Raw genomic sequence first — 21,126 nt, forward strand, 5'->3', positions numbered from 1 at the left:
TGACAGTGTTGGCAACAATTCAGGGACCCAGAGCAGACTTCTCTCCTTTGCCTCAACTTTGGAGCCTTGGTACCAGCAGGACCCCTTGTGCCTGTTCACCTCCTCAGTGAGTCCAGATTAATTTGGGTGACTCTCCCCTGATACCTGATCTCCCACTCCTGGTTGAAGATCCTGAGTTTATTCAGAGGTTGTTAAACTCCTCACTATGAGGAGTAGGTCATTCTTGAACTTAGGTTCAAGAAGAGGTACCTATACATAAATTGTACCAATGTTTTCTTAGGTCAGTCTCCCAAGGCGATAGAAACGAAAACAAAAATAAACAAATGGGACCTAATCAAACTTATAAGCTTTTGCACAGCAAAGGAAACCATAGACAAAACTAAAAGACAACCTACAGAATGGGAGAAAACGTTTGCAAACGAGGCAACCCACAAAGGCTTCATTTCCAAAATATACAAACAGCTCATACAACTCAACAACAAAAATCAAACAACCCAATCGAAAAATGGGCAGAAGACCTAAATAGACATTCCTCCAAAGAAGAAATACAAATGGCCATTAGGCACATGAAAAGATGCTCAACATCACTAATTATTAGAGAAACGCAAATCAAAACTACAATGAGGTATCACCTCACACCAGTCAGAATGGCCATCATTAAAAAGTCTACAAATAACAAAGGCTGGAGAGGATGTGGAGAAAAGGGAATCCTCCTACACTGTTGGAGGGAATGTAAGTTGGTACAGCCACTATGGAAAACAGTATGGAGGTTCCCTAGAAAACTAAAAATAGAATTACCATATGATCCAGCAATCCCACTCCAGACAAAACTCTAATCTGAAAAGATATATGTACCCCTGTGTTCATAGCAGCACTATTCACCATAACCAAGACATGGAAACAACCTAAATGTCCATCAACAGATGAATGGATAAAGAAGATGTGGTACATATATACAGTGGAATACTACTCAGTCATAAAAAGGATGGAATAATGCCACTTGCAGCAACATGGATGCAACTAGAGATTATCATACCAAGTGAAGTAAGTCAGAAAGAGAAAGACAAATACCATATGATATCACTTATATGTGGAATCTAAAATATGACACAAATGAACATACCTACGGAACAGAAACAGACTCAGAAACAAAGACAGTAGACTTGTGGTTGCCAGGGTTGGGGGGATTGGGGGAGGGATGGAATGGGAGTTTGGGGTTAGCAGTTGTAAGCTATTATATATTATATATGGAATGGATAAACAACAAGGTCCTACTGTATAACACAGAGAACTATATTTAGTATCCTATGAGAAACCATAATGAAAAAGAATATATATACATATATAATCTGAATCACTTTGCTGTATAGCTGAAATTAACACAAGATTGTAAATCAACTATACTTCAATTAAAAATGTTTAAAGAATTTTTTTTAAATAGAAGAGTTACCTATTATCTGCTTAGTTGAAAGACACTGCAGTTACCCCCAGCTGTAAAACACTGGAATGATTTTGCTCAGCTGAAAGATACTGAGGAGGCTTGGACTGGCTGATTAGGTAGGAGGCTGACCTGATGTCTTTCCTTAATTCAGCTACCTTCACAGAATTTGTCAGGATAAAGTGAAGCTATCACATGAGAGCTTTGTTGTGAAGAAAAGAGACAAGGCTCCTCTTAGCTGGTTATGGCTTTCTTAAGCAGCTCAGAAACTTATGGGAGTGGTGGAGACAGATTCTGCACGCGGTGCAGCAGTCCCATTGGGAAACCCACTCATTAATTTAAAACTTGCGGGGCTTCCCTGGTGGTGCAGTGGATAAGAATCCGCCTCCAATGCAGGGGACACGGGTTCAAGCCTTGGTCCGGGAAAATCCCACATGCCGCGGAGCAACTAAGCCCGTGTGCCACAACTGAGCCTGGGCTCTAGAACTCACGAGCCACAACTACTGAAGCCCGCACGCCCAGAGCCTGTGCTCCGCAACAAGAGAAGCCACTCCAATGAGAAGCCCACACACCGCAACGAAGAGTAGCCCCCACTCGCCGCAACTAGAGAAAGCCCACGCACAGCAACAAAGACCCAACACAGCCAAAAACAAACAAACATCTCACAATACAATAAAACTAGAATTAAAAAACAAAAAAATGGTACAGAAGAACCGGTTTGCAGGGCAGAAATAGAGACACAGATGTAGAGAACAAACGTATGGACACCAAGGGGGAAAAGTGGTGGAGGGGTGGAGGTGGTGGTGGGACGAACTGGGAGATTGGGATTGACATATGTACACTAATATGTATAAAATGGATAACTAATGAGAACCTGCTGTAAAAAAATAAATAAATAAAATTCAAAAGAAAAATGGGATAAATAAAATGGGTGTTGATAGGATTTTAAAAAATTTTGATACAAAACTACCTAAGGTTGGTAGGGCCAAAGGGACCCTCTACTCTCCCCCCAGCATTAAAGGGTCCCAAATGAGTCTGCTCTATTTACCCCAGTTTGGAAAAATAAGTTAAAGGCTGAAAGAAAATTACAGTGAGATACCTGACAAGCAAGTGCTTGGGGCTACAGTTAGGTTAATTAATCAAGTTAAAGATTGAGAAAAGGACCCGAGTCCCTTGGTTCTACCCCTCATTGGGGACCCCAAAGCCTTTAATACAAAAACAGATAAAATGGTCAGGGGATAAAAGGAAAGTTTCTGGGACTCTTTGTAAGACCAAGATTTGTTGATGGGATCCTAATGGAAGCTAAACTTAAAGGTATCATAGTTGATAGAATTGAGATAAAAGTTTATTTAAAAAAATTAGTGTATTTGAATGGGCTTTATGTAAGACGGTTACATCTCTTTTGCTTGATTATATTGTGAGACAGACATTATGTCTCACTAGGGAATGCTTCCCCTGCCTGGTATTATAAGACAGGGCATATAAATCTGCCCCTAAGGCAATATTAATTAAATTAATATTAAAGGAAACCAATAAGCTTACCTGAGCCTCTACACAATATGAAATAAAAACTGGGGGCTAATACTCAGGGGCTAATAAAAGCAATAATGGAGGGGTTTTTCTGCCCCTAGGGTGGTCTAGGTTTGACTTGTGCACTCAGAAAGAAGACTTTTGTTGAATGCCTTGCACAAATTTTGAAGGCATGATAAATTGAACTCTAAAGTTCTAGAACATACAGCTCGATTTCCAGTTTATTTGGAAATCTTCTCACTAATATAAAAAAGAAAATTAAAGAAAATGTAGTTGGGTAAATCAAAACTTGATATCTCTTAGGTGGCAGACCAGTTATTTGGATAATTAAAAGCAACTGTCTTTGTTTTATGGGCCCAAAATAGCATCAATTATGCTAACAGACATACACAGGCTTCTTGGCCCTAAATTCCCTATCTCTGGTGATCAGGATGTCTCTCTACCTCCTGGTACAGGGAGGGTACCTTCTACATGGGAGATTTATTTCCTGTTTTCAGGGAGACAGAGGGGAAAGTCAGAGTGTCCTTCTTGTACAGGCTATTTTTAAAGTAACTGTAATTCAAAATAATCACTTTGGCATATTTGAGGGCAGCGTGCTCTGAGTCCCCACGATGGGGTGCTGCCCGATTCATGAATCATTGAGTAAAGCCAATAAGATCTTTCAATTTATTCAGTTGAATTTTGTTTTTCAACAATATATAAGCCTCAAATCCTAACCACCCCTTTTACTCACTTGAACACTCCCATGTGTATGCATGGTGCATGCATAAATAAACTCTTTTTCTCTTGCTACTCAGTCTTCAGGCAGTTTAATTTTCAGGCCCCATTTACTTAATGTAAGACGGTAGAGGACAAGTTTTTCCTCCTGACAAAGATTCTCTGCTTGACCAAACCCTGAAGTCAGGTTCCTCTGAACTCTCTTCTCAACTAGGCCCTGATTTTTGGGCTTCCCGTTCATCTCTGCATTGTCCAGTTTTAGCAAGATTCCTGCTGAGTCAGTTTACTGAAAATCCCTCACTATTGGTCTGACCTTTGATATCTTTTCACCCTGGCCTGCCTTCAGTAAAAATGCTGTTAGGTCAGTTTAGCAAAGAATTACCCTACCTCTTAGTATTTTTCTACCACCTGACCTGCTGTCTTGCTCCTTGGCTATAAATTGTCATTTTTCCTTATTATACTCTGAGCTGAACACTATCTCTCTTCCCTACTACAAAACCCCATTGTAAAGGTCCCTCTTGAGTGAAGTCTGCCTTATCATCTTTTCTTTTTTTAATTAATTTATTTTGTCTGCACTGGGTCTTAGTTGCGGCACGCAGGATCTTCCATTGTGGCATGTGGGATCTTTCAGTTGAGGCATGCTGACTTCTTAGTTGCAGCATGCATGTGGAATCTAGTGCCCCAACCAGGGATCTAACCCAGGCCGCCTGCCTTGGGAACACGGAGTCTTACCCACTGGACCACCAGGGAAGTCCCTGCCTTATCATCTTTAACAAGTGTCATGAATGATTCTTCTTTTAACATCTCCCCACCCCTCCCCACCGAGCTCTTATCTAGGCTGACCTCTCACTATTTATACGGAGAAACTGAAGTTAATCAGCCAAACCAGGGAGGGATTAAGAGTTTGGACCCCGGGATCCAGATTTACCACTTATCAGCCATGTGACAGCAGACAGGTTAATAAACCTTTGTTTAAAATAGGCACATCTATAACATGGGGCAAATAACAGTACTCTTACTGTGTTTTTGTGAGAATTAAATGAATTAATACCCATAAAGTGCTCAGAACTCGCCAGCAGAGTAAGCCCTGTATAGCAGTTATTATTATTATTTTAATTAATTAATTTTTATTTTTGGCTGTGTTGGGTCTTCGTTGCTACGCGCGGGCTTTCTCTAGCTGCGGCGAGCGGGGGGCTACTCTTCATTGTGGCGCGCGGTCTTCTCATTGCGGTGGCTTCTCTTGCTGTGGAGCACGGGCTCTAGGCATGGGGGCTTCAGTAGTTGTGGCACACGGGCTCAGTAGTTGTGTCTCATGGGCTCTAGAGTGCAGGCTCAGTAGTTGTGGCGCACGGGCTTAGTTGCTCCGTGGCATGTGGGATCTTCCCAAACCAGGGCTCAAACCCGTGTCCCCTGCATTGGCAGGAGGATTCTTAACCACTGCGCCACCAGGGAAGTCCCAGTAGTTATTATTATTATTTTTATTATTATTTTAAGGCACTTGCCTGAGGACAATTTTCTGATTAGAACTGAAATGAACATATTTTCCTGTCCCTGTGTTAAACAATACTAGGACCAAGCAAAAATAATTTTGCTGCTTGTTCCAGGAAATATCTGCTCCTGAAAGATAAGATTGTAAACAAAGTAGATGACTTATCAAGACTAACAGCTGGCTCATTAAGACTCTTTCAGCACCCCTGTGTCTAGGACCCACCAATCCATTAAGTCATAAATTCTGCCCAACCAATCAGTTTCCTCCTTTGTAGGACCCAACCTCAAAAGACTTCCTTCTGGAGATCTAGCCCTATATATCCAACTGCCTGGTTGTCTCACGGGCATCTCATAATTAACATATTGAAAGCTGAACTCCTGATCCCTCTTTCCAACCTGTTCTCTGCCTCTTCTCCATCTTAGCAAGTGGCGCCTCTCTGTTCACTCAGTTGCTCAAGTCGGAAACCCTGATAGGGGCTTCCCTGGTGGCACAGTGGTTAAGAATCCGCCTGCCAATGCAGGGGACACAGGCTCGAGCCCTGGTCCAGGAAGATCCCACATGCCACGGAGCAACTAAGCCGGTGCGCCACAACTACTGAGCCTGCGCTCTAGAGCCCACGAGCCACAACTACTGAACCCGCATGCCTCAACTACTGAAGCCTGAGCTCCTAGAGCCCATGCTCCGCAACAAGAGAAGCTACCGCAATGAGAAGTCCGCACACCTCAGCAAAGAGTAGCCCCCGCTCGCCACAACTAGAGAAAGCCCGCGTGCAGCAACAAAGACCCAATGCAGCCAAAAATTAATTAATTAATTTTAAAAAAAGAAACCCTGATACCTCCTCCTCTCCACATCCAAAAGCCTCAGCAACTTCTGCCAGCTCTACTCCAAACACAGCACAAACTGTCCCCCCCCCATCTCTCTACTACTCTTAGTATCCTCTGTCAAGAACGAAGAAAACTTTCCCCTACCCTTCTAGGTTCTTCTGGCTCGTCTAAGAATTAAATTGACATGAGACAGATTAAAAGGAAAAAATCAGACTTAATTTTGTATGTACGGGAACCCCACATACAAGAAACGTAAAATGAGGTCTGTGTTCCATCCTGAGCTAAGGAATGGGATACGGGCTTCCAAGGACAGAAGGGTCATTCACAGGATGATAAACAGAGTAAGTGTTTGGTAATTAGACGTTTGTCTTGCCATATAGATGGGGCCACTTAGATAAAATTTACCTCTGGGAATAACTCATTTTCTGGGAAAAATCCCAAATTTAAATGCTTCTAGGTAGTTAAGGGAGGGGCAGTATTTTCTCTTGAACCCGCAGGGTCTCAATTGCCTTTAGCTCAAAATAATCCTCATGCAAAACTGATACATGTTGGGGGTGGTGGGGTTCATTCTGAACCCCTACACCTCCTGCTAACTTGTCTCCCTGCTTTTGCTCTTATCTCCCTAACATTCGTTCATTCTCCATGCAATAGCCAGAGTGACCTTTTAAAAACACAAGTCAGGACTTCCCTGGCGGTCCAGTGGTTAAGACTCTGCACTTCCACCGCAGCGGGTGAGGGTTCGATCCCTGGTTGGGAAACTAAGATTCCGCATGCTGGGACTTCCCTGGTGGCCCAGTGGCTAAGACTCCACGCTCCCAATGCAGGGGGCCCAGGTTCAATCCCTGGTCAAGGAGCTAGATTCCACATGCCTCAAGTAAGAGTTTTCATGCTGCAACTAAAGATCCTGCATGCCACAACTGAGATCCGCCGCAGCCAAATAAACAAATAAATAAATAGTGGAAAAAAAAAAAAGATTCCGCATGCTGCGCGGTGTGGCCAGAGGAAAAAAAAAGCACAAATCACATCATGTCACCTTCCCCCATTAGAACTTTCCAGTGAGTTCCCATCACCCTTAGATTACAATCCAAACTCCATATCCGTGGTCCTGTCACTTCTCCAATCTTTTTTTAAATTAATTAATTAATTAATTAATTTATGGCTGTGTTGGGTCCTCATTGCCGCACGCGGGCTTTTTCTAGTTGCTGCGAGCAGGGGCTACTCTTCGTTGTGGTGCGCAGGCTTCTTATTGTGATGGCTTCTCTTATTGCGGAGCATGGGCTCTAGGCGGGTGGGCTTCAGTAGTTGTGGCACACGGGCTCAGTAGTTGTGGCTTGCAGGCTCCAGAGTGCAGGCTCAGTAGTTGTGGTGCACGGGCTTAGTTGCTCCGCGGCATGTGGGATCTTCCCGGACCAGGGCTCGAACCCGTGTCCCCTGCATTGGCAGGTGGATTCTTAACCACTGTGCCGCCAGGGAACTCCCTCCGATCTTATTCTATGCCATCACTTTCCTTGCTCATTATACTTCAGCCACCCATCTCGGAGCTTCTACATTGGCTGGTCTTTCCATCGCTGGCTCCTTCTCACCCTTCAGATCTTCAGTAATATAAAGTAGGTCCTACTGACTATTCTTATCCAAAGCACAAATCACACTTTCTATTTATTTATTGCTTTTCTTCTCCACTGTACCCCAAGCTCTAAAAGTTTGTTCACCACTGTACAGTGAACACCCAGAACAATGCGTGTTTATATTTGGCCCTTGTGGCAAGCTGATTGCATTACTGCCCTTCTTTCTTCCTGTATTTTTGTAGGCCCCTCCCACTTTGTCTCTGGGCTCACTGTGTGGCTTTGGCCAATGAGATGTTAGCAAACGTGACCGTAAGCAGAGGCTTGAAAAGCACACGTGCAGTTCCACTTGCCCTCCTGCACAACTGGGCTTGTTCTTTTTTGGGTCCTGCCATTGCCAAGAGAATATTCCCTGCTATTCTGCTGAAGGGATGTGAGAAGAAGTAGAGAAGATCTGCGTCAGCCTAGCTGAGGCCATTCATAGCCAGCTGACCCTCAGATGTGCCACGGAGCCAGCTAAGATCAGTAGAGCCACCTACCTGACCCACAGCTGACTGTAGACTCTTAATCAAGCCACCTGAGACCACAAAAACCAAAAAGCCAACCTATAGACTCATGAGCAACAATGATTATTTTAGCTCACTACGTTTTTGTGTAATACAGCATTATTGTGACAATGTAACTGATATAGCACTCAAATATTTGTTGGCTAGATGAGTATTAGTGAATTTTAGACACTAGAGCAGGGCAGGAGATATGGCAGATTTCTTTGGACTTAAGGTGATAGGGACAGAGTGAAGGAACAAAGTTGGTGATTAAATAGTTAATCCTACTAGGGGATCATAATAGTAAAAAAGGTATGGGAGACCCCTGTAAGTTAACGATCACTCAAGAAAGCAGGCTTGCTTAACAACAAAACCAAGTTGGCTTGCTTAGCAACAAAACTGTGTGGCAGAAGCATGAGACACGCCCCAAAACAATAAAATGATGGTGGAATGAGACCTGCATCCTGCCCAGTGAGGTCTGTAAGTTAATGATTCCTAGGACATGCTCCTCTGTGCACACTAAAAATAAAAATATAGGGAAAGGTGACGTTATACTGAAACCTGAGATGATTTACCATACGTTAGTATATGTTACTGCTTTTTGCCCATTTCCATGGCGCTATGAAAGTCCCAGTTTGACCATGTAGGGACAAAAAACCTCTCCCGCCTGATGTGGAGGAGGGACTGATGATGGAAGTTTGATGTCTGTCTACTCAAGAATGAGGAAGAAGGTGGTCTTCTCCCCTCCCCACTTTTCCTTTGACTATAAAAATGTGGCCTACCTAGCTTTCAGGGCAGCACTCCCTTGCCTGCCCACCTGTATCTCTCACAAGCGTCCTATACTAATAAATCACTTCTTGCCCGACGCTTTGCCTCTCACTGAATTCTTTCTGCACCAAGACAAAAGAACCTGAGCTTCACTAAGTTCTGAGATGAGTTCTATGGTTTCAGACCAGGTGAGTGATTTTAATTAACAAGACGATGGGGGCTTCCCTGGGGGCGCAGTGGTTAAGAATCCGCCTGCCAATGCAGGGGACACGGGTTCGGGCCCTGGTCCGGGAAGATCCCACATGCCACAGAGCAACTAAGCCTGGGCTCCACAACTACTGAGTCTGCACCCTAGAGCCCGTGAGCCACAACTACTGAAGCCTACGCGCCTAGAGCCCGTGCTCCGCAACGAGAAGCCACTGCAATGAGAAGCCTGCGCACCACAACGAAGAGTAGCACCCGCTCGCCGCAACTAGAGAAAGCCTGCGCACAGCAACGAAGACCTAATGCAGCCAAAAATAAAATAATAAATAAATTGATTAAAAAAAAAAAGACAATGGGTTCACATCCCATCCCGTGGGTTCAAGTCCCTATCTGCAGTGTGGCTGGGTTCAAGTTCCATCCGAGGAGAAGTACAGTTTCAAAGGGACCTCCCTTTCAGCACATCCCATGTGGGGGCCTTTCTGTGGGTTCAGTTAGCTGTGCTTCCTGGTTATGAAGGAAGCCGGGGGTTAGTGGGAATGTTCCAGAATGGAGGCACCCAGGGCTAGGATGAAGCCTGTAGATACTGCGTATATTAGTTTCCTGTTGCTACGTAACATTACCGCACCCTTGGCAGTTCAAAATAATACCAATGTATTATCTCACGGCTTTTGTGAGGAGTCTGGGTACAGGATAGCTGTGTCCCCTGGGCAGGATCTCACCCGTCGGAAGTCAAGTTGTCAACTAGGGCTGCAATCTCACCTGTGCCCTTCTGAGTCCTCTTCCAAACTCAGTGAGGCCTCAGTGTAAGCAACTCTTTACAGGAAACCGCCCTCAGCAAGAAGCCCCTTTTCCTGTCACTTTAGCAAAGCTATACTGTAACTAACTTTTAACCCAGGCATCCCCATGCTCTACTCATCTCTGGCCCAACCACGTCTTTCAGATCTTTTAATCACACAATACCTTGCCTAATTTGTCAGTTCTTTCCATAGATCACAGAAGTAGAAATGAAGAATAAGTAATTAACAGATGACCAGATCTCTTCCCTAGCTTCTTGTTCAGTAATCTTCCGAACAAACTGTGTGACCGAACCATGAACAAGGTTACACCCGGAGGGTGCTCACGAGGAGTCGACAAGCCTGCACACAGTGGTGGATACCGCCGACTCTGACCCTCTGCTCAGTGATCGACTGAGATGACTTCTATGCTTCCTTTGAAAACTTTCACGGCCGAGCAGAATCTTTGGAGGTGGTTTTTAGGGGACGCTGACTCCACTGTCTCCCCAGGTTGCCGGCATTCTGATTAAAGGCACCTTTTCTTCTACCATTTGTGAGTTTGTAATTGATTTTGTAAGTGGCGAGCAGCGGGACCGAATCACCCTATTCATTGGGTAACACAAGGGGCCAAATACACAGAAAAAGAGTGTGAAAGGTCAGTTGGGTCCATACGGAGGAGGGGCCCTGGGGAGACATCCCCTCCACCTCCCCAAGGATTCTCAGAGGAAAGGGCAGCAGGGGGATTTCCTTAGGGCCTTGGGCAGGTGGCACTCTCTGAGCTATGTGACTGAGTCCAGGCCTGTTGTCTCAACAGCCGGAGAAAGCAGGGCCCCACGTGGGCACTTGATATATCCTGGCACAGGTTAGGGCACAGCAAACATCTGGGGAAGGAAAGAGTCCCCAGGCGGCCACGTGGAGCCTTTAAACAACAAAGGCTTCTACTCACGAGCAGATTTACACAAAGGTAATTTGTGGGACTCCACGCTAGAAATGGACTCCTGAAGTTAGTTTAAATAATGACCTCCCTTCCAGTGCCGCCCTCAGTTTGCATGTGACCCCCCAGATGTTGGCGTGGGCAGAGGGCCCAGGAGGCCCTGTGGGCAGCAGTGGGTAGGGGGACACAAATCTCAGCAGTCCGGAAGCTGAGCAGGACCCTAGGGGGCCTTCCCGGGACAGACCCCTCCCCCCATTCTCTGCTTTAGCTCCTCTCAGAAGTGCCTAGTTAATTGTATCTGATGCACATTTCCTGAGTTGTTTTATAATGTGAAAACCCTCATCAAATGGAAGAAGGTAACTACCTGATGACCATGAGCACATAGTTCCCAGGCCTACTGGAGCCTAAGGGTTGATAACACAGTATTAACCCCTACGACACTGCCCAGTCACCTCACCATCAACCAGTCAGAGAATCGTGCAGGAGCTGATCACACACCCTGAGAGCCCCGCCTCCCTCACCTGGCCTTTAAAAATGCTTTCCTGAACCCCTTCGGGGAGTTCAGGCTTTTTGAGCGTTAGCTGTCCCGCACTATCGTATAGCTTTACAATAAATGCTGCACTTTTCTTCCCCGCAGCCCGCTGTCAGAAGATTGGCTTTGCTGCGCGTCGGGAAGCAGACCCAACTTTGGTTCGGTACCACTTCCTTTGGTCCTTGAAGTTTCAGGTGCTTAAGGACCTGCTTTTTGCAGATCAGCCACCTGGGGGCGACAGAGCGATTGACCCAGCGTGGGAATGAACTTCCAGTCCAGCTGAATGGTTTGAAAAAGCTCCTAGGTGGCTCTGGGCCTGGCTTCCTTCCCCACAGTCCCTGGGTGGATGTCAGCTCTCGGGGGAGGTCAGAACAAAGAACAGATGTCTGCCCCTGAAGCCCTATACTCCGCGCAGGGGCCGGACTGCCTGTGGCTGCAGGGCGCCGCGTGGCCACCAGGGGTCACTCCTCACTAGGCTCTCAAAGCAGAGACCGGTGGGCCGGGCTTTACACCCCACCTCCTCTCTCGCCAATGCTCCCGGGGTTCCTGGGTCTGTGCCCCCTGCGACAGTTTAGTGGTCAGCACCCAACACCCCTTGCATTGGTCCCGTGGGGTCAGAGAAGCGTTATTGAAGTAGAGTTACCGATAAAATACAGGATGCGTAATTAAATTTGAATTTCAGATAAACACGAATACTTTTTGAGTAAAAATATGTCCCACACAATAGTATTGCTAGATTTGGCATCCTAGCATGGAGACAGACCCTTGCATTCAGATTCCAACCTCATCGTTCACTGAGTGATAGGAGCAATTCTCTGTTTTTCTGAGCCTCGATTTCCTTATCTATAAAATGGGTAATGATACTTCATGGGGTTACATGAAGTCTATCGTGTTCAGGTAAGAGCTCAATAAACCTTAGCAGGTTTTCTTTTCATTCCTCAGAAGCTACTGATTTTTTACTTCAGAGATGTCATATCTTCTAGCTAAAAGTTGACTATAAACAGGAGACTGCAAGAGGCAGGAGAGGTGAGGCTGGAGGCTAAGGGTGAGAATGGAGACCATCTACCCTCCCACCCCTTACAGTCTACTACATTAACTCCATGAGCTCTTCCACTGTCTTTATCAACCCTATAACACCACTATAGGAAACTTGCCAAAGATATACAAGTTACAAATAACTCTGTTGTTCATTCCAGGAACTTCCTGAAAGACTTGTTTACATTTAAATGCCCCCCGGATACATTTGGCAATGCATGGAGACATTTTTGGTTTTCACAACTGTGTAGGGAAGGCTACTGGCATCTAGTGGGTAGAGGCAGGGATACTGTTAAATATCCTGCAACGCACAGAACAACCACAAAGAATGATTCAGCCCCAAATGTCCAAAGTGCCGAGGTTGAGAATCTTTGACTTAAATGAACATCAAACTGTTCAGTTCTTCTATACTGTTAAATTAATTAGACAAGGAGACCCTTAGGCTGAAGCGGCTCTAATGCTGGGGGTGTTCTACACAAGCAAACCAAAATCTAAGCCTGCAAATGCCTCACGGTTACAAACCGAAACCTAAGGACAACCAATCACAGCTAACTAGGCTTTAAGCCAATAAGTAAACTCCTTACTTTGCTTCTTTTTTTTTTCTCTGTAAAAGTTCACCTCCTGGACAGGTACATGTAAAAGTATGAGATCAGATCACTCCCTAACACCATACACAAAAATAAGCTCAAAAAGGATTAAAGACCTAAATGTAAGGCCAGAAACTATCAAACTCTTAGAGGAAAACATAGGCAGACACTCTATGACATAAGTCAGAGCAAGATCCTTTCTGACCCACCTCCTAGAGTAACGGAAATAAAAACAAAAATAAACAAATGGGACCTAATGGAACTTCAAAGCTTTTGCACAGCAAAGGAAACCATAAACAAGACCAAAAGACAACCCTCAGAATGGGAGAAAATATTTGCAAATGAAGCAACTGACAAAGGATTAATCTCCAAAATTTACAAGCAGCTCATGCAGCTCAATAACAAAAAAACAAACAACCCAATCCAAAAATGGGCAGAAGACCTAAATAGACATTTCTCCAAAGAAGATATACAGATTGCCAACAAACACATGAAAGAATGCTCAACATCATTAATATTAGAGAAATGCAAATCAAAACTACAGTGAGGTATCATCTCACACCAGTCAGAATGGCCATCATCAAAAAATCTAGAAACAATAAATGCTGGAGAGGGTGTGGAGAAAAAGGAACACTCTTGCACTGCTGGTGGGAATGTGAATTGGTTCAGCCACTATGGAGAACAGTATGGAGGTTCCTTAAAAAACTACAAAAAGAACTACCATATGACCCAGCAATCCCACTAGTGGGCATATACCCTGAGAAAACCATAATTCAAAAAGAGTCATGTACCAAAATGTTCATTGCAGCTCTATTTACAATAGCCCAGAGACGGAAACAACCTAAGTGTCCATCATCAGATGAATGGATAAAGAAGATGTGGCACATATATACAATGGGATATTACTCAGCCATAAAAAGAAACGAAATTGAGCTATTTGTAATGAGGTGGATAGACCTAGAGTCTGTCATACAGAGTGAAGTAAGTCAGAAAGAGAGAGACAAATAATGTATGCTAACACATATATATGGAATTTAAGAAAAAAAAATGTCATGAAGAACCTAGGGGTAAGACAGGAGTAAAGACACAGACCTACTAGAGAATAGACTTGAGGATATGGGGAGGGAGAAGGGTAAGCTGTGACAAAGTGGGAGAGAGGCATGGACATATATACACTACCAAACGTAAGGTAGATAGCTAGTGGGAAGCAGCCGCATAGCACAGGGAGATCAGCTGGGTGCTTTGTGACCGCCTGGAGGGGTGGGATAGGGAGGGTGGGAGGGAGGGAGACGCCAGAGGGAAGAGATATGGGAACATATGTATATATATAACTGATTCATTTTGTTGTAAAGCAGAAACTAACACACCATTGTAAAGCAATTATACTCCAATAAAGATGTTAAAAAATTTAAAAAAAAAGTTCACCTCCAGCTCCCATCCGTGGAGTGCTTGCTTCTAACCACTCTGGCTTGGTGCTGCATAATTGGAATCAATTTTGCTCAAAGAAGCTCTTAAATTTTTAATAGGCCTTATTTTATCTTTTAACAGTTCAAAAACATCAAAAGACAGTTTATACTCTCCAAGAGTCTTAAAAATCTTTGTCTCCAAACCTTTGCCTTGCTGCGTCCATTGTTGGGCTGCACCCCGCAGGCCTGCAAGCTCTGTACTTGCGCAGCCTGGAGACTGAAGAAAGAGCCTGGAGTCAGTGACCCCGATTCAGTGGTTTCATGGATGGGGGAGCTTACACGTCCGAAGCAAGGTCCTAGAGCCACACCCCACCGTGTAGGCGGGCAGGACATGGTGGCAGTCTCTGCTCCCGGGGGAGAGGGAGGTTACCAGTTATAGGGGGAATTGATGACATCAGGTTAGCTCATCGGTTGCCAGGGAAACCAGCAGAGGGCCCTGCCACTCAAGGCTCCTTTGATACACTATCACAGTGGAGAGAGTTCTGAGCTAAAGATTAGAGCAATCGCTATCTGGGGCCAGGGACCAGTACATAGGCATTTACTGATTAGGCTCTGTGATTAAGAGGGAAGGTCTGTCCGGTGAGTAGGATGTAGTTGAAGCAGGCACTGGTCGAACAAGGGATGTGCAGAGAGCAAGAGAACAGCCATCTTGGGTGGCCTGGTCATACATCCGTCAATCCTAAACTATTATAGTACGATCCTCACTCAATTCTTTTTTTAAAAATTTATTAAATTTATTTATTTTTGGCTGTGTTGGGTTTTCGTTGCTGCGCGCGGGCTTTCTCTAGTTGCGGCGAGCGGGGGCTGCTCTTCATTGCGGTGCACGGGCTTCTCATTGCAGTGGCTTCTGTTGTTGCGGAGCACAGGCTCTAGGCGGGTGGGCTTCAGTAGTTGTGGCGCATGGGCTTCAGTAGTTGTGGCTCACGGGCTCTAGAGCGCAGGCTCAGTAGTTGCGGCGCACGGGCTTAGTTGCTCTGCGGCATGTGGGATCTTCCCAGACCAGGGCTCGAACCCGTGTTCCCTGCACTGGCAGGCGGATCCTTAACCACTGGGCCACCAGGGAAGTCCCCTCACTCAATTCTAATCAAGTCTCGGCATTAAAATACCCACCTTCAACCAGCCTTTGCTGTTCCTCCTCCAAGATGCTCCTAGGACTGGTTTGCCTCACCATGATGGGAACAACTGGTCTGAAGGATCGTTTTGGTGATCATTCCAAGGAGCCAGTGTCCCACAGGTGCCTTTCCTGCATGATCTGGTTGTAGGGTCTGCTGCCCACAGGCCTTCGTTCCTGTGTGGGAGAGTGAGGGGAATGGGGAGCGAGCCCCAGGAAACTCCGGGAACAGGCCCATCCCCTCAGAATGGGCACTCCCTTCATCACAGCCTCTCTTCTACCCCTCAGGCCTGCCCACGTGTTCAGACTGTGCAGCTCCACCAAGATCCAGACTACAAAGCAGGAGACTTGGGTTCTATCTCTGACTTTCCAGTTAGCCCACTGGGAGATCCCTGGGAGGTCTCTCTGAGCCCATGCCCACAGATGAGGATCCCTGCTTGGATGAGATATAAACTGCAGGGCACTCTGAAGATTACAGAGGCAAGGAATGGCCCCTACCATTCACCCAGTGAGTTCCAACTCCCTGGTGCAGCTCATTTAAAAATAATTGAAAAATAGGGCTTCCCTGGTGGCTTAGTGGGTAAGAATCTGCCTGCCAGTGCAGGGGACACAGGTTCGATCCCTGGTCCGGGAAGATCCCACATGCCGCGGAGCAACTAAGCCCGTGCGCCACAACTACTGAGCCTGCACTCTAGAGCCCATGAGCCGCAACTACCAAAGCCCGCACACCTAGAGCTCATGCTCCGCAACAACAAAAGCCAATGCAATGAGAAGCCGCGCACCGCAACGAAGAGTAGCCCCCCCGCTTGCCGCAGCTAGAGAAAGCCCGCATGCAGCAACGAAGACCCAACGCAGCCCAAAATAAATAAATTTAGAAATAATAATAATTGAAAAAATAGAGAAAAGGAAGGAAGAAGTGAAAAAGAGGAAGCACCCTGTTACCAGCACCTGTTAACTTTTGGTGCGTTTCCTCTTAGCCTTTCACTTATGCATATAACCTATAATCATAGGCATGTAGCCTACATATGAGGTTATATCTTATTTTTTCCACTTATAATGAGGACACTTCCTTGTGATCTTAAAGTCTCCTTGGAAAACTGAGCTTAAAGGCATCAAAATATTGCACCAGGTAGATATAACCTAGTGTTTACTTAAGAATTCTCCTATGACTGGACACCTGTTTTTACTATTGTAAATAATAGTGCAATGAATATCTTTGAGCACAATGCCCACTCTCCCCTTCCTTCAGTTTTTGGAGGAAATCCATCAGAAAATAGATTGCTCCTTGAGAGCACTGTGAGTAATTCATTTTTATACCCTTTTACCCCAGTACTTGGTCCAGAGTTTGGCACACAGCAGGTTCAAAACTGGGTGACTGAATGGCTGATGGTGACAAGGCTCTCCTGCAATTCTCTATCCTCCTTGTCGTTGGGTGACCTTTGCCTCCATTTAGCACCCACAAGCCATATGATCCCATTCCTGTGAGACTTTGGTTTGACTCACATCACCTCCTCACGTTGTCTTTTCCTTGTGTACAGACTGTTGGACCAAATCATTGATGCTCGATTCTGGCTGGACACTGAAGTCACCTTGGGAGTTTTAAAAGAAGGTGGTGCTGGCCCAGCCTCCGGGGAGTCTGATATAATAGATCTGGGGGTGAGGCCCAGGCTCAGTACTTTTTAAAAAGTTCAGTGATTATAAGAGCAGCCACAGTTGAGAACCCCTGAATTAAACAGTCCTTGAGGTCCCTTTCAGTTCTCATGATCTGTGAGCCTTGATTGGGTCAAGTTAATGAGGTAGAGACGCCATTATATTGCTTTGAGAAAACAGAGTATATAATAATTATTTCCAGGAGTATACAGTTAAACTCTCGGACCTCAAAGAAAAACAATTATAAAGAGTTTTTCTCCGCCTTCTGGAAATATCCTGGCTCCCATTACCCCCTCCAATTAATGGTCCCAAAAGGACTACAGGCTAGTCCATGATTATCCCATTTCACAGATGAGAGGAGGAAAAGTCCTGAAGACAGTCAAGTCTGGCTGTTGGCAGAATCTGTAGCAGGGAGCCTAGCGTTTTTAACAATTCTGTTCAGTAAATGTCTTCTGTGTAGAATAAATTTCTGGAAGGTGGAGATGGGTGGGAAACCTGCAAGTTTAAAAGAAGTGTTTGGTAGCCTTGTGTATCCAGGAAGTTAACGGTGAGCTCATCAGGATTGGAAGCAGAGAAAAGAAACCGAAGAGAGAGAGACAGAGAGAGAAAGACTGCCCCAATGTCTGGAGCAGTGTCCCCTGCTGCAGAATGTCAGCCCCACTGCCAGTAATCCTGACGGGGTTCAGGTCAAGCTACTCCAAAATGTGGTGCGTTGGCCTATTGACTATTTTAAGCTGAAGGAATTTGAGAAAGAGCAATTGTGGGAAGGACTCTCTGACCTTCCCCTGAAGCAGGTCATAAAACCCTCATGTGAGAGGTGCCCTCCCTGTACTGGGAGGAAAGGAGCATCCTTATCTCCAGAGATGGGGGGATGACTGGGAGGAATCTGAACAGGCCTTGCTAAGTTTCCCCCAGCTTAACACATTAGCTCATTAAAACTTACATTAAATAAATGTGTATGCCTTTCTCCTGTTAATCTGTCTTTTGTTACAAGAGCTCCAGCAGAGAACCAAGAAGGGTAGAAAGTAAAAGATATTTTTATCCCCCTACGATCCCAACACTGTAACTTTGATTCTTTTTTCTTTTTTAAAATAAACTTGTGTATTTTATTTTATTTTATTTTTGGCTGCGTTGGGTCTTCATTGCTGCACGTGGGCTTTCTCTAGTTGTGGCGAGCGGGGGCTACTCTTCGTTGTGGTGCACAGGCTTCTCATTGTGGTGGCTTCTCTTGTTGGGAGCACGGGCTCTAGGTGCGCGGATTTCAGTAGTTGGGGCACGTGGGCTCAGTAGTTGTGGCACATGGGCTCTAGATCGCAGGCTCAGTAGTTGTGGCGCACGGGCTTAGTTGCTCCGCAGCATGTGGGATCTTCCCGGACGAGGGCTCGAACCCACGTCTCCTGCATTGGCGGGCAGGTTCTTAACCACTGCGCCACCAAGGAAGGCCCAGTAACTTTGATTCTTGAAGGTTTTTCTTGTGTCTTTAATTGCAGAACCTCCTGAAAGGGGTCTCCTGCTCCCACGGTGGTCTTTCAGAGCCTTAGGCAGTCAGCAGTTGAGACAGTAGGGGGGGCTAGGGGTCAGCTAGTGGAGAGCAAAAGTGGGGAATGCAGCTGTTGAGAACGCAGCCAGAGGGGAACAGCCTGTGGCAGGCGGCCGTTCAGCGGAGGGCCACCTCTGGAGAGAGGGCCATCTGCGTGAAACACCAAATGAGTTTTTCTAACAGCTCATTCCCTGATTCAGTCATGAAATATTGCCTGGATGTACTTGAATCACCTTCAGGGTCTTGTAAGCCACCCCCAAAGAGATTAAAGTGATTTCCCCAGAGAATTCCACAACTTAATGACGGCTCAATAAGGAATGAAAAAGAAAACACTGTCATGTTGGAGAAAACAATTATTTCCTCCTGCTCGTAGGCAGATACGGGGCACTCTGGAGGCACAGCGGCTAGGAATACAGTCTGCAGGAGAATGGAAAATTACACTTCGCTTCTGGTCTGGGGCTTCTTCCTGATCCACTGAGTTCCTTAGAACGTAAGAGAAGGAGAAGGGGGGCAGTGCCCCCTGCCGTGGGTCCTGACTCACTCCCATCTCCAACTTGAGATGAAACGCCAGCTTCCCTTCTGATTAAATTAGGGCCCTAAATTCTTTCTTAACCCTGGGAGCAGAAGACTGAAATGAAGCACATTGTCTGGACTATGTATTCTCTTTTCTCACATTTAAAACATTAGCCCAGATTTCAAACTTTTAACTGCGATGGACCGAATAGCCTCACGTTACTACTCAGATGCATTTTAATATGCTACCACCTTCCAAAAGGCTGAGACGTTTGCTTCCTGTTTCATAAAGGAAATGAAATGGTTTAGATGAGAAATACTTTCCCTACGGAAATAAAAAGCTACTTGCTCATTGCAAAGATCATTTTTATATCTTCTAAATAGTGGGGAACGCTCACTGAAACTAAACCCACAGACGTCTCGACAGCTTTATTTGTTCACTCTATTTTGGGCTCCATTATTGAAGCAATCTCTGTTGGCAAACATTGTTCTACCAATAATTTTTTGAGCGGTTAAATTTTTTTCTTCTCTTTAATTCAATAGAACTGAGCACGTCCCTCTCAGGATAGTCAGGAGTGGGGCAGGGGTGGGTGGGCAAGAGGGGGACATCACTTTCGTAATTGGATTTTTGTGTTGGTCCAAAATGTATAACAGATTCATGAATAACTCTTCATCCACATTTTAAATATAACCAGGTTTCTACAAAGGTTTAGGATCTGAGGGACACACAAAACTTCCCAACGGCCCTACTGCCCTTCCTTAATTCCACTGAGAGCCTCCTCTTTGAATCAAGGACTTATTAAGGATTTGGGCTTGTGACAGGTGATTTTGAGGAGAGTTCAAAGAAGGAGGGCGTTGCTCTGAATTGAGCAGTATCACAAAGTGGAGGTGATTCTATCGCTGGGAATCTTAATATTTCTTCTCTAGAAGACAGGGGAATGAAGTGAGGCTAAAGCTGTAATTGGTAGGAAAGCAGCCGTCACTCCTATTAGACAAATAAATAAGAGGGATGTTTGGTCGCTTTTGTGGTTTGGACAATGTTCTCATTTGTTCTGTGTTCAGGCATGATGACGGGTGGTAGTCCACGATGTTGTCAGGGAGGGGGAAATTTCCCCCTTCTCCCCATCTTGAGTTCTGGACTAATAATAAAACTGATGCAAGACAGATTAACAGGAGGAAAAGAAACAAATTTTAATTCACATGCATGGAGGTCTCATAGAAATGAGACCTAAGGGCTTCCCTGGTGGCACAGTGGTTAAGAATCTGCCTGCCAATGCAGAGGACACAGGTTCGAGCCCTAGTCCGGGAAGAGCCCACATGCTGCAGAGCAACGAAGCCCGTGTGCCACAACTACAGAGCCTGTGCTCTAGAGCCTGCAAGCTACAACTACTGAGCCTGTGTGCCACAACTACTGAAGCCCGGGCGCCTAGAGCCCGTGCTCCGCAACAAGAGAAGCCACTGCAATGAGAAGCCCACTCGCTGCAACTAGAGAAAGCCTGCTCACAGCAACGAAGACCCAATGCAGCCAAAAATAAATTAAATAAATTTATTTTAAAAAAAAAGAAAGAAATGAGACCTAAGAAGTGGCAGAAGAAGGCAGCTTTTATACTTTTTAGACAAAAAATAAATTTGTGAGGAATTGACAGGACAAAGAAACTTGAGCTTTGGGTGCTTCATTAGTGAAGAACTAAACAGAATTTGGACTTGGGGTAGTGAGCTGAAGAAGTAACAAGGTGTTTACATAAGGCTTCTCATAATCCCCATTTCTGGCGATAAGGGTGTCCTCCTACCTCCAGATGCAGGGAGTGCACCTTTCACATGAAAGGTTTATGTCCTGCTTCCAGGGAGACAGAGAGGAGGGTCAGGGTGTCTCTGTTGCATTAGCTGTTTCTTAGGTAACTTTAATTC

General features: G+C 45.3%; 1 protein-coding gene across 3 annotated transcripts in view; it reads right to left on the minus strand.

Moving 5' to 3' along the window:
* The window catches only part of MSH6 (mutS homolog 6), a 125,783-nt gene that overhangs the window by 29,317 nt on the left and 75,340 nt on the right, over window positions 1-21,126 (minus strand). The window contains exon 1 of one of the 3 annotated variants that reach the window (XM_022573902.2): window positions 14,364-14,490. The exons of the other annotated variants lie outside the window; for them this stretch is intronic. Coding sequence (XP_022429610.1) covers window positions 14,364-14,419 — 56 coding nt within the window. The 5' untranslated portion in view covers window positions 14,420-14,490. Of the gene's footprint in view, window positions 1-14,363; window positions 14,491-21,126 lie in introns of those variants that run through there. 3 annotated transcript variants of the gene reach the window in all.

The sequence above is a fragment of the Delphinapterus leucas genome, chromosome 13 (genome assembly GCF_059928025.1).
Source record: "Delphinapterus leucas isolate spDelLeu-1000000601 "Yukka" chromosome 13, BTC_Dleu_Yukka2, whole genome shotgun sequence".
In the NCBI taxonomy this organism is placed as follows: domain Eukaryota; kingdom Metazoa; phylum Chordata; class Mammalia; order Artiodactyla; family Monodontidae; genus Delphinapterus; species Delphinapterus leucas.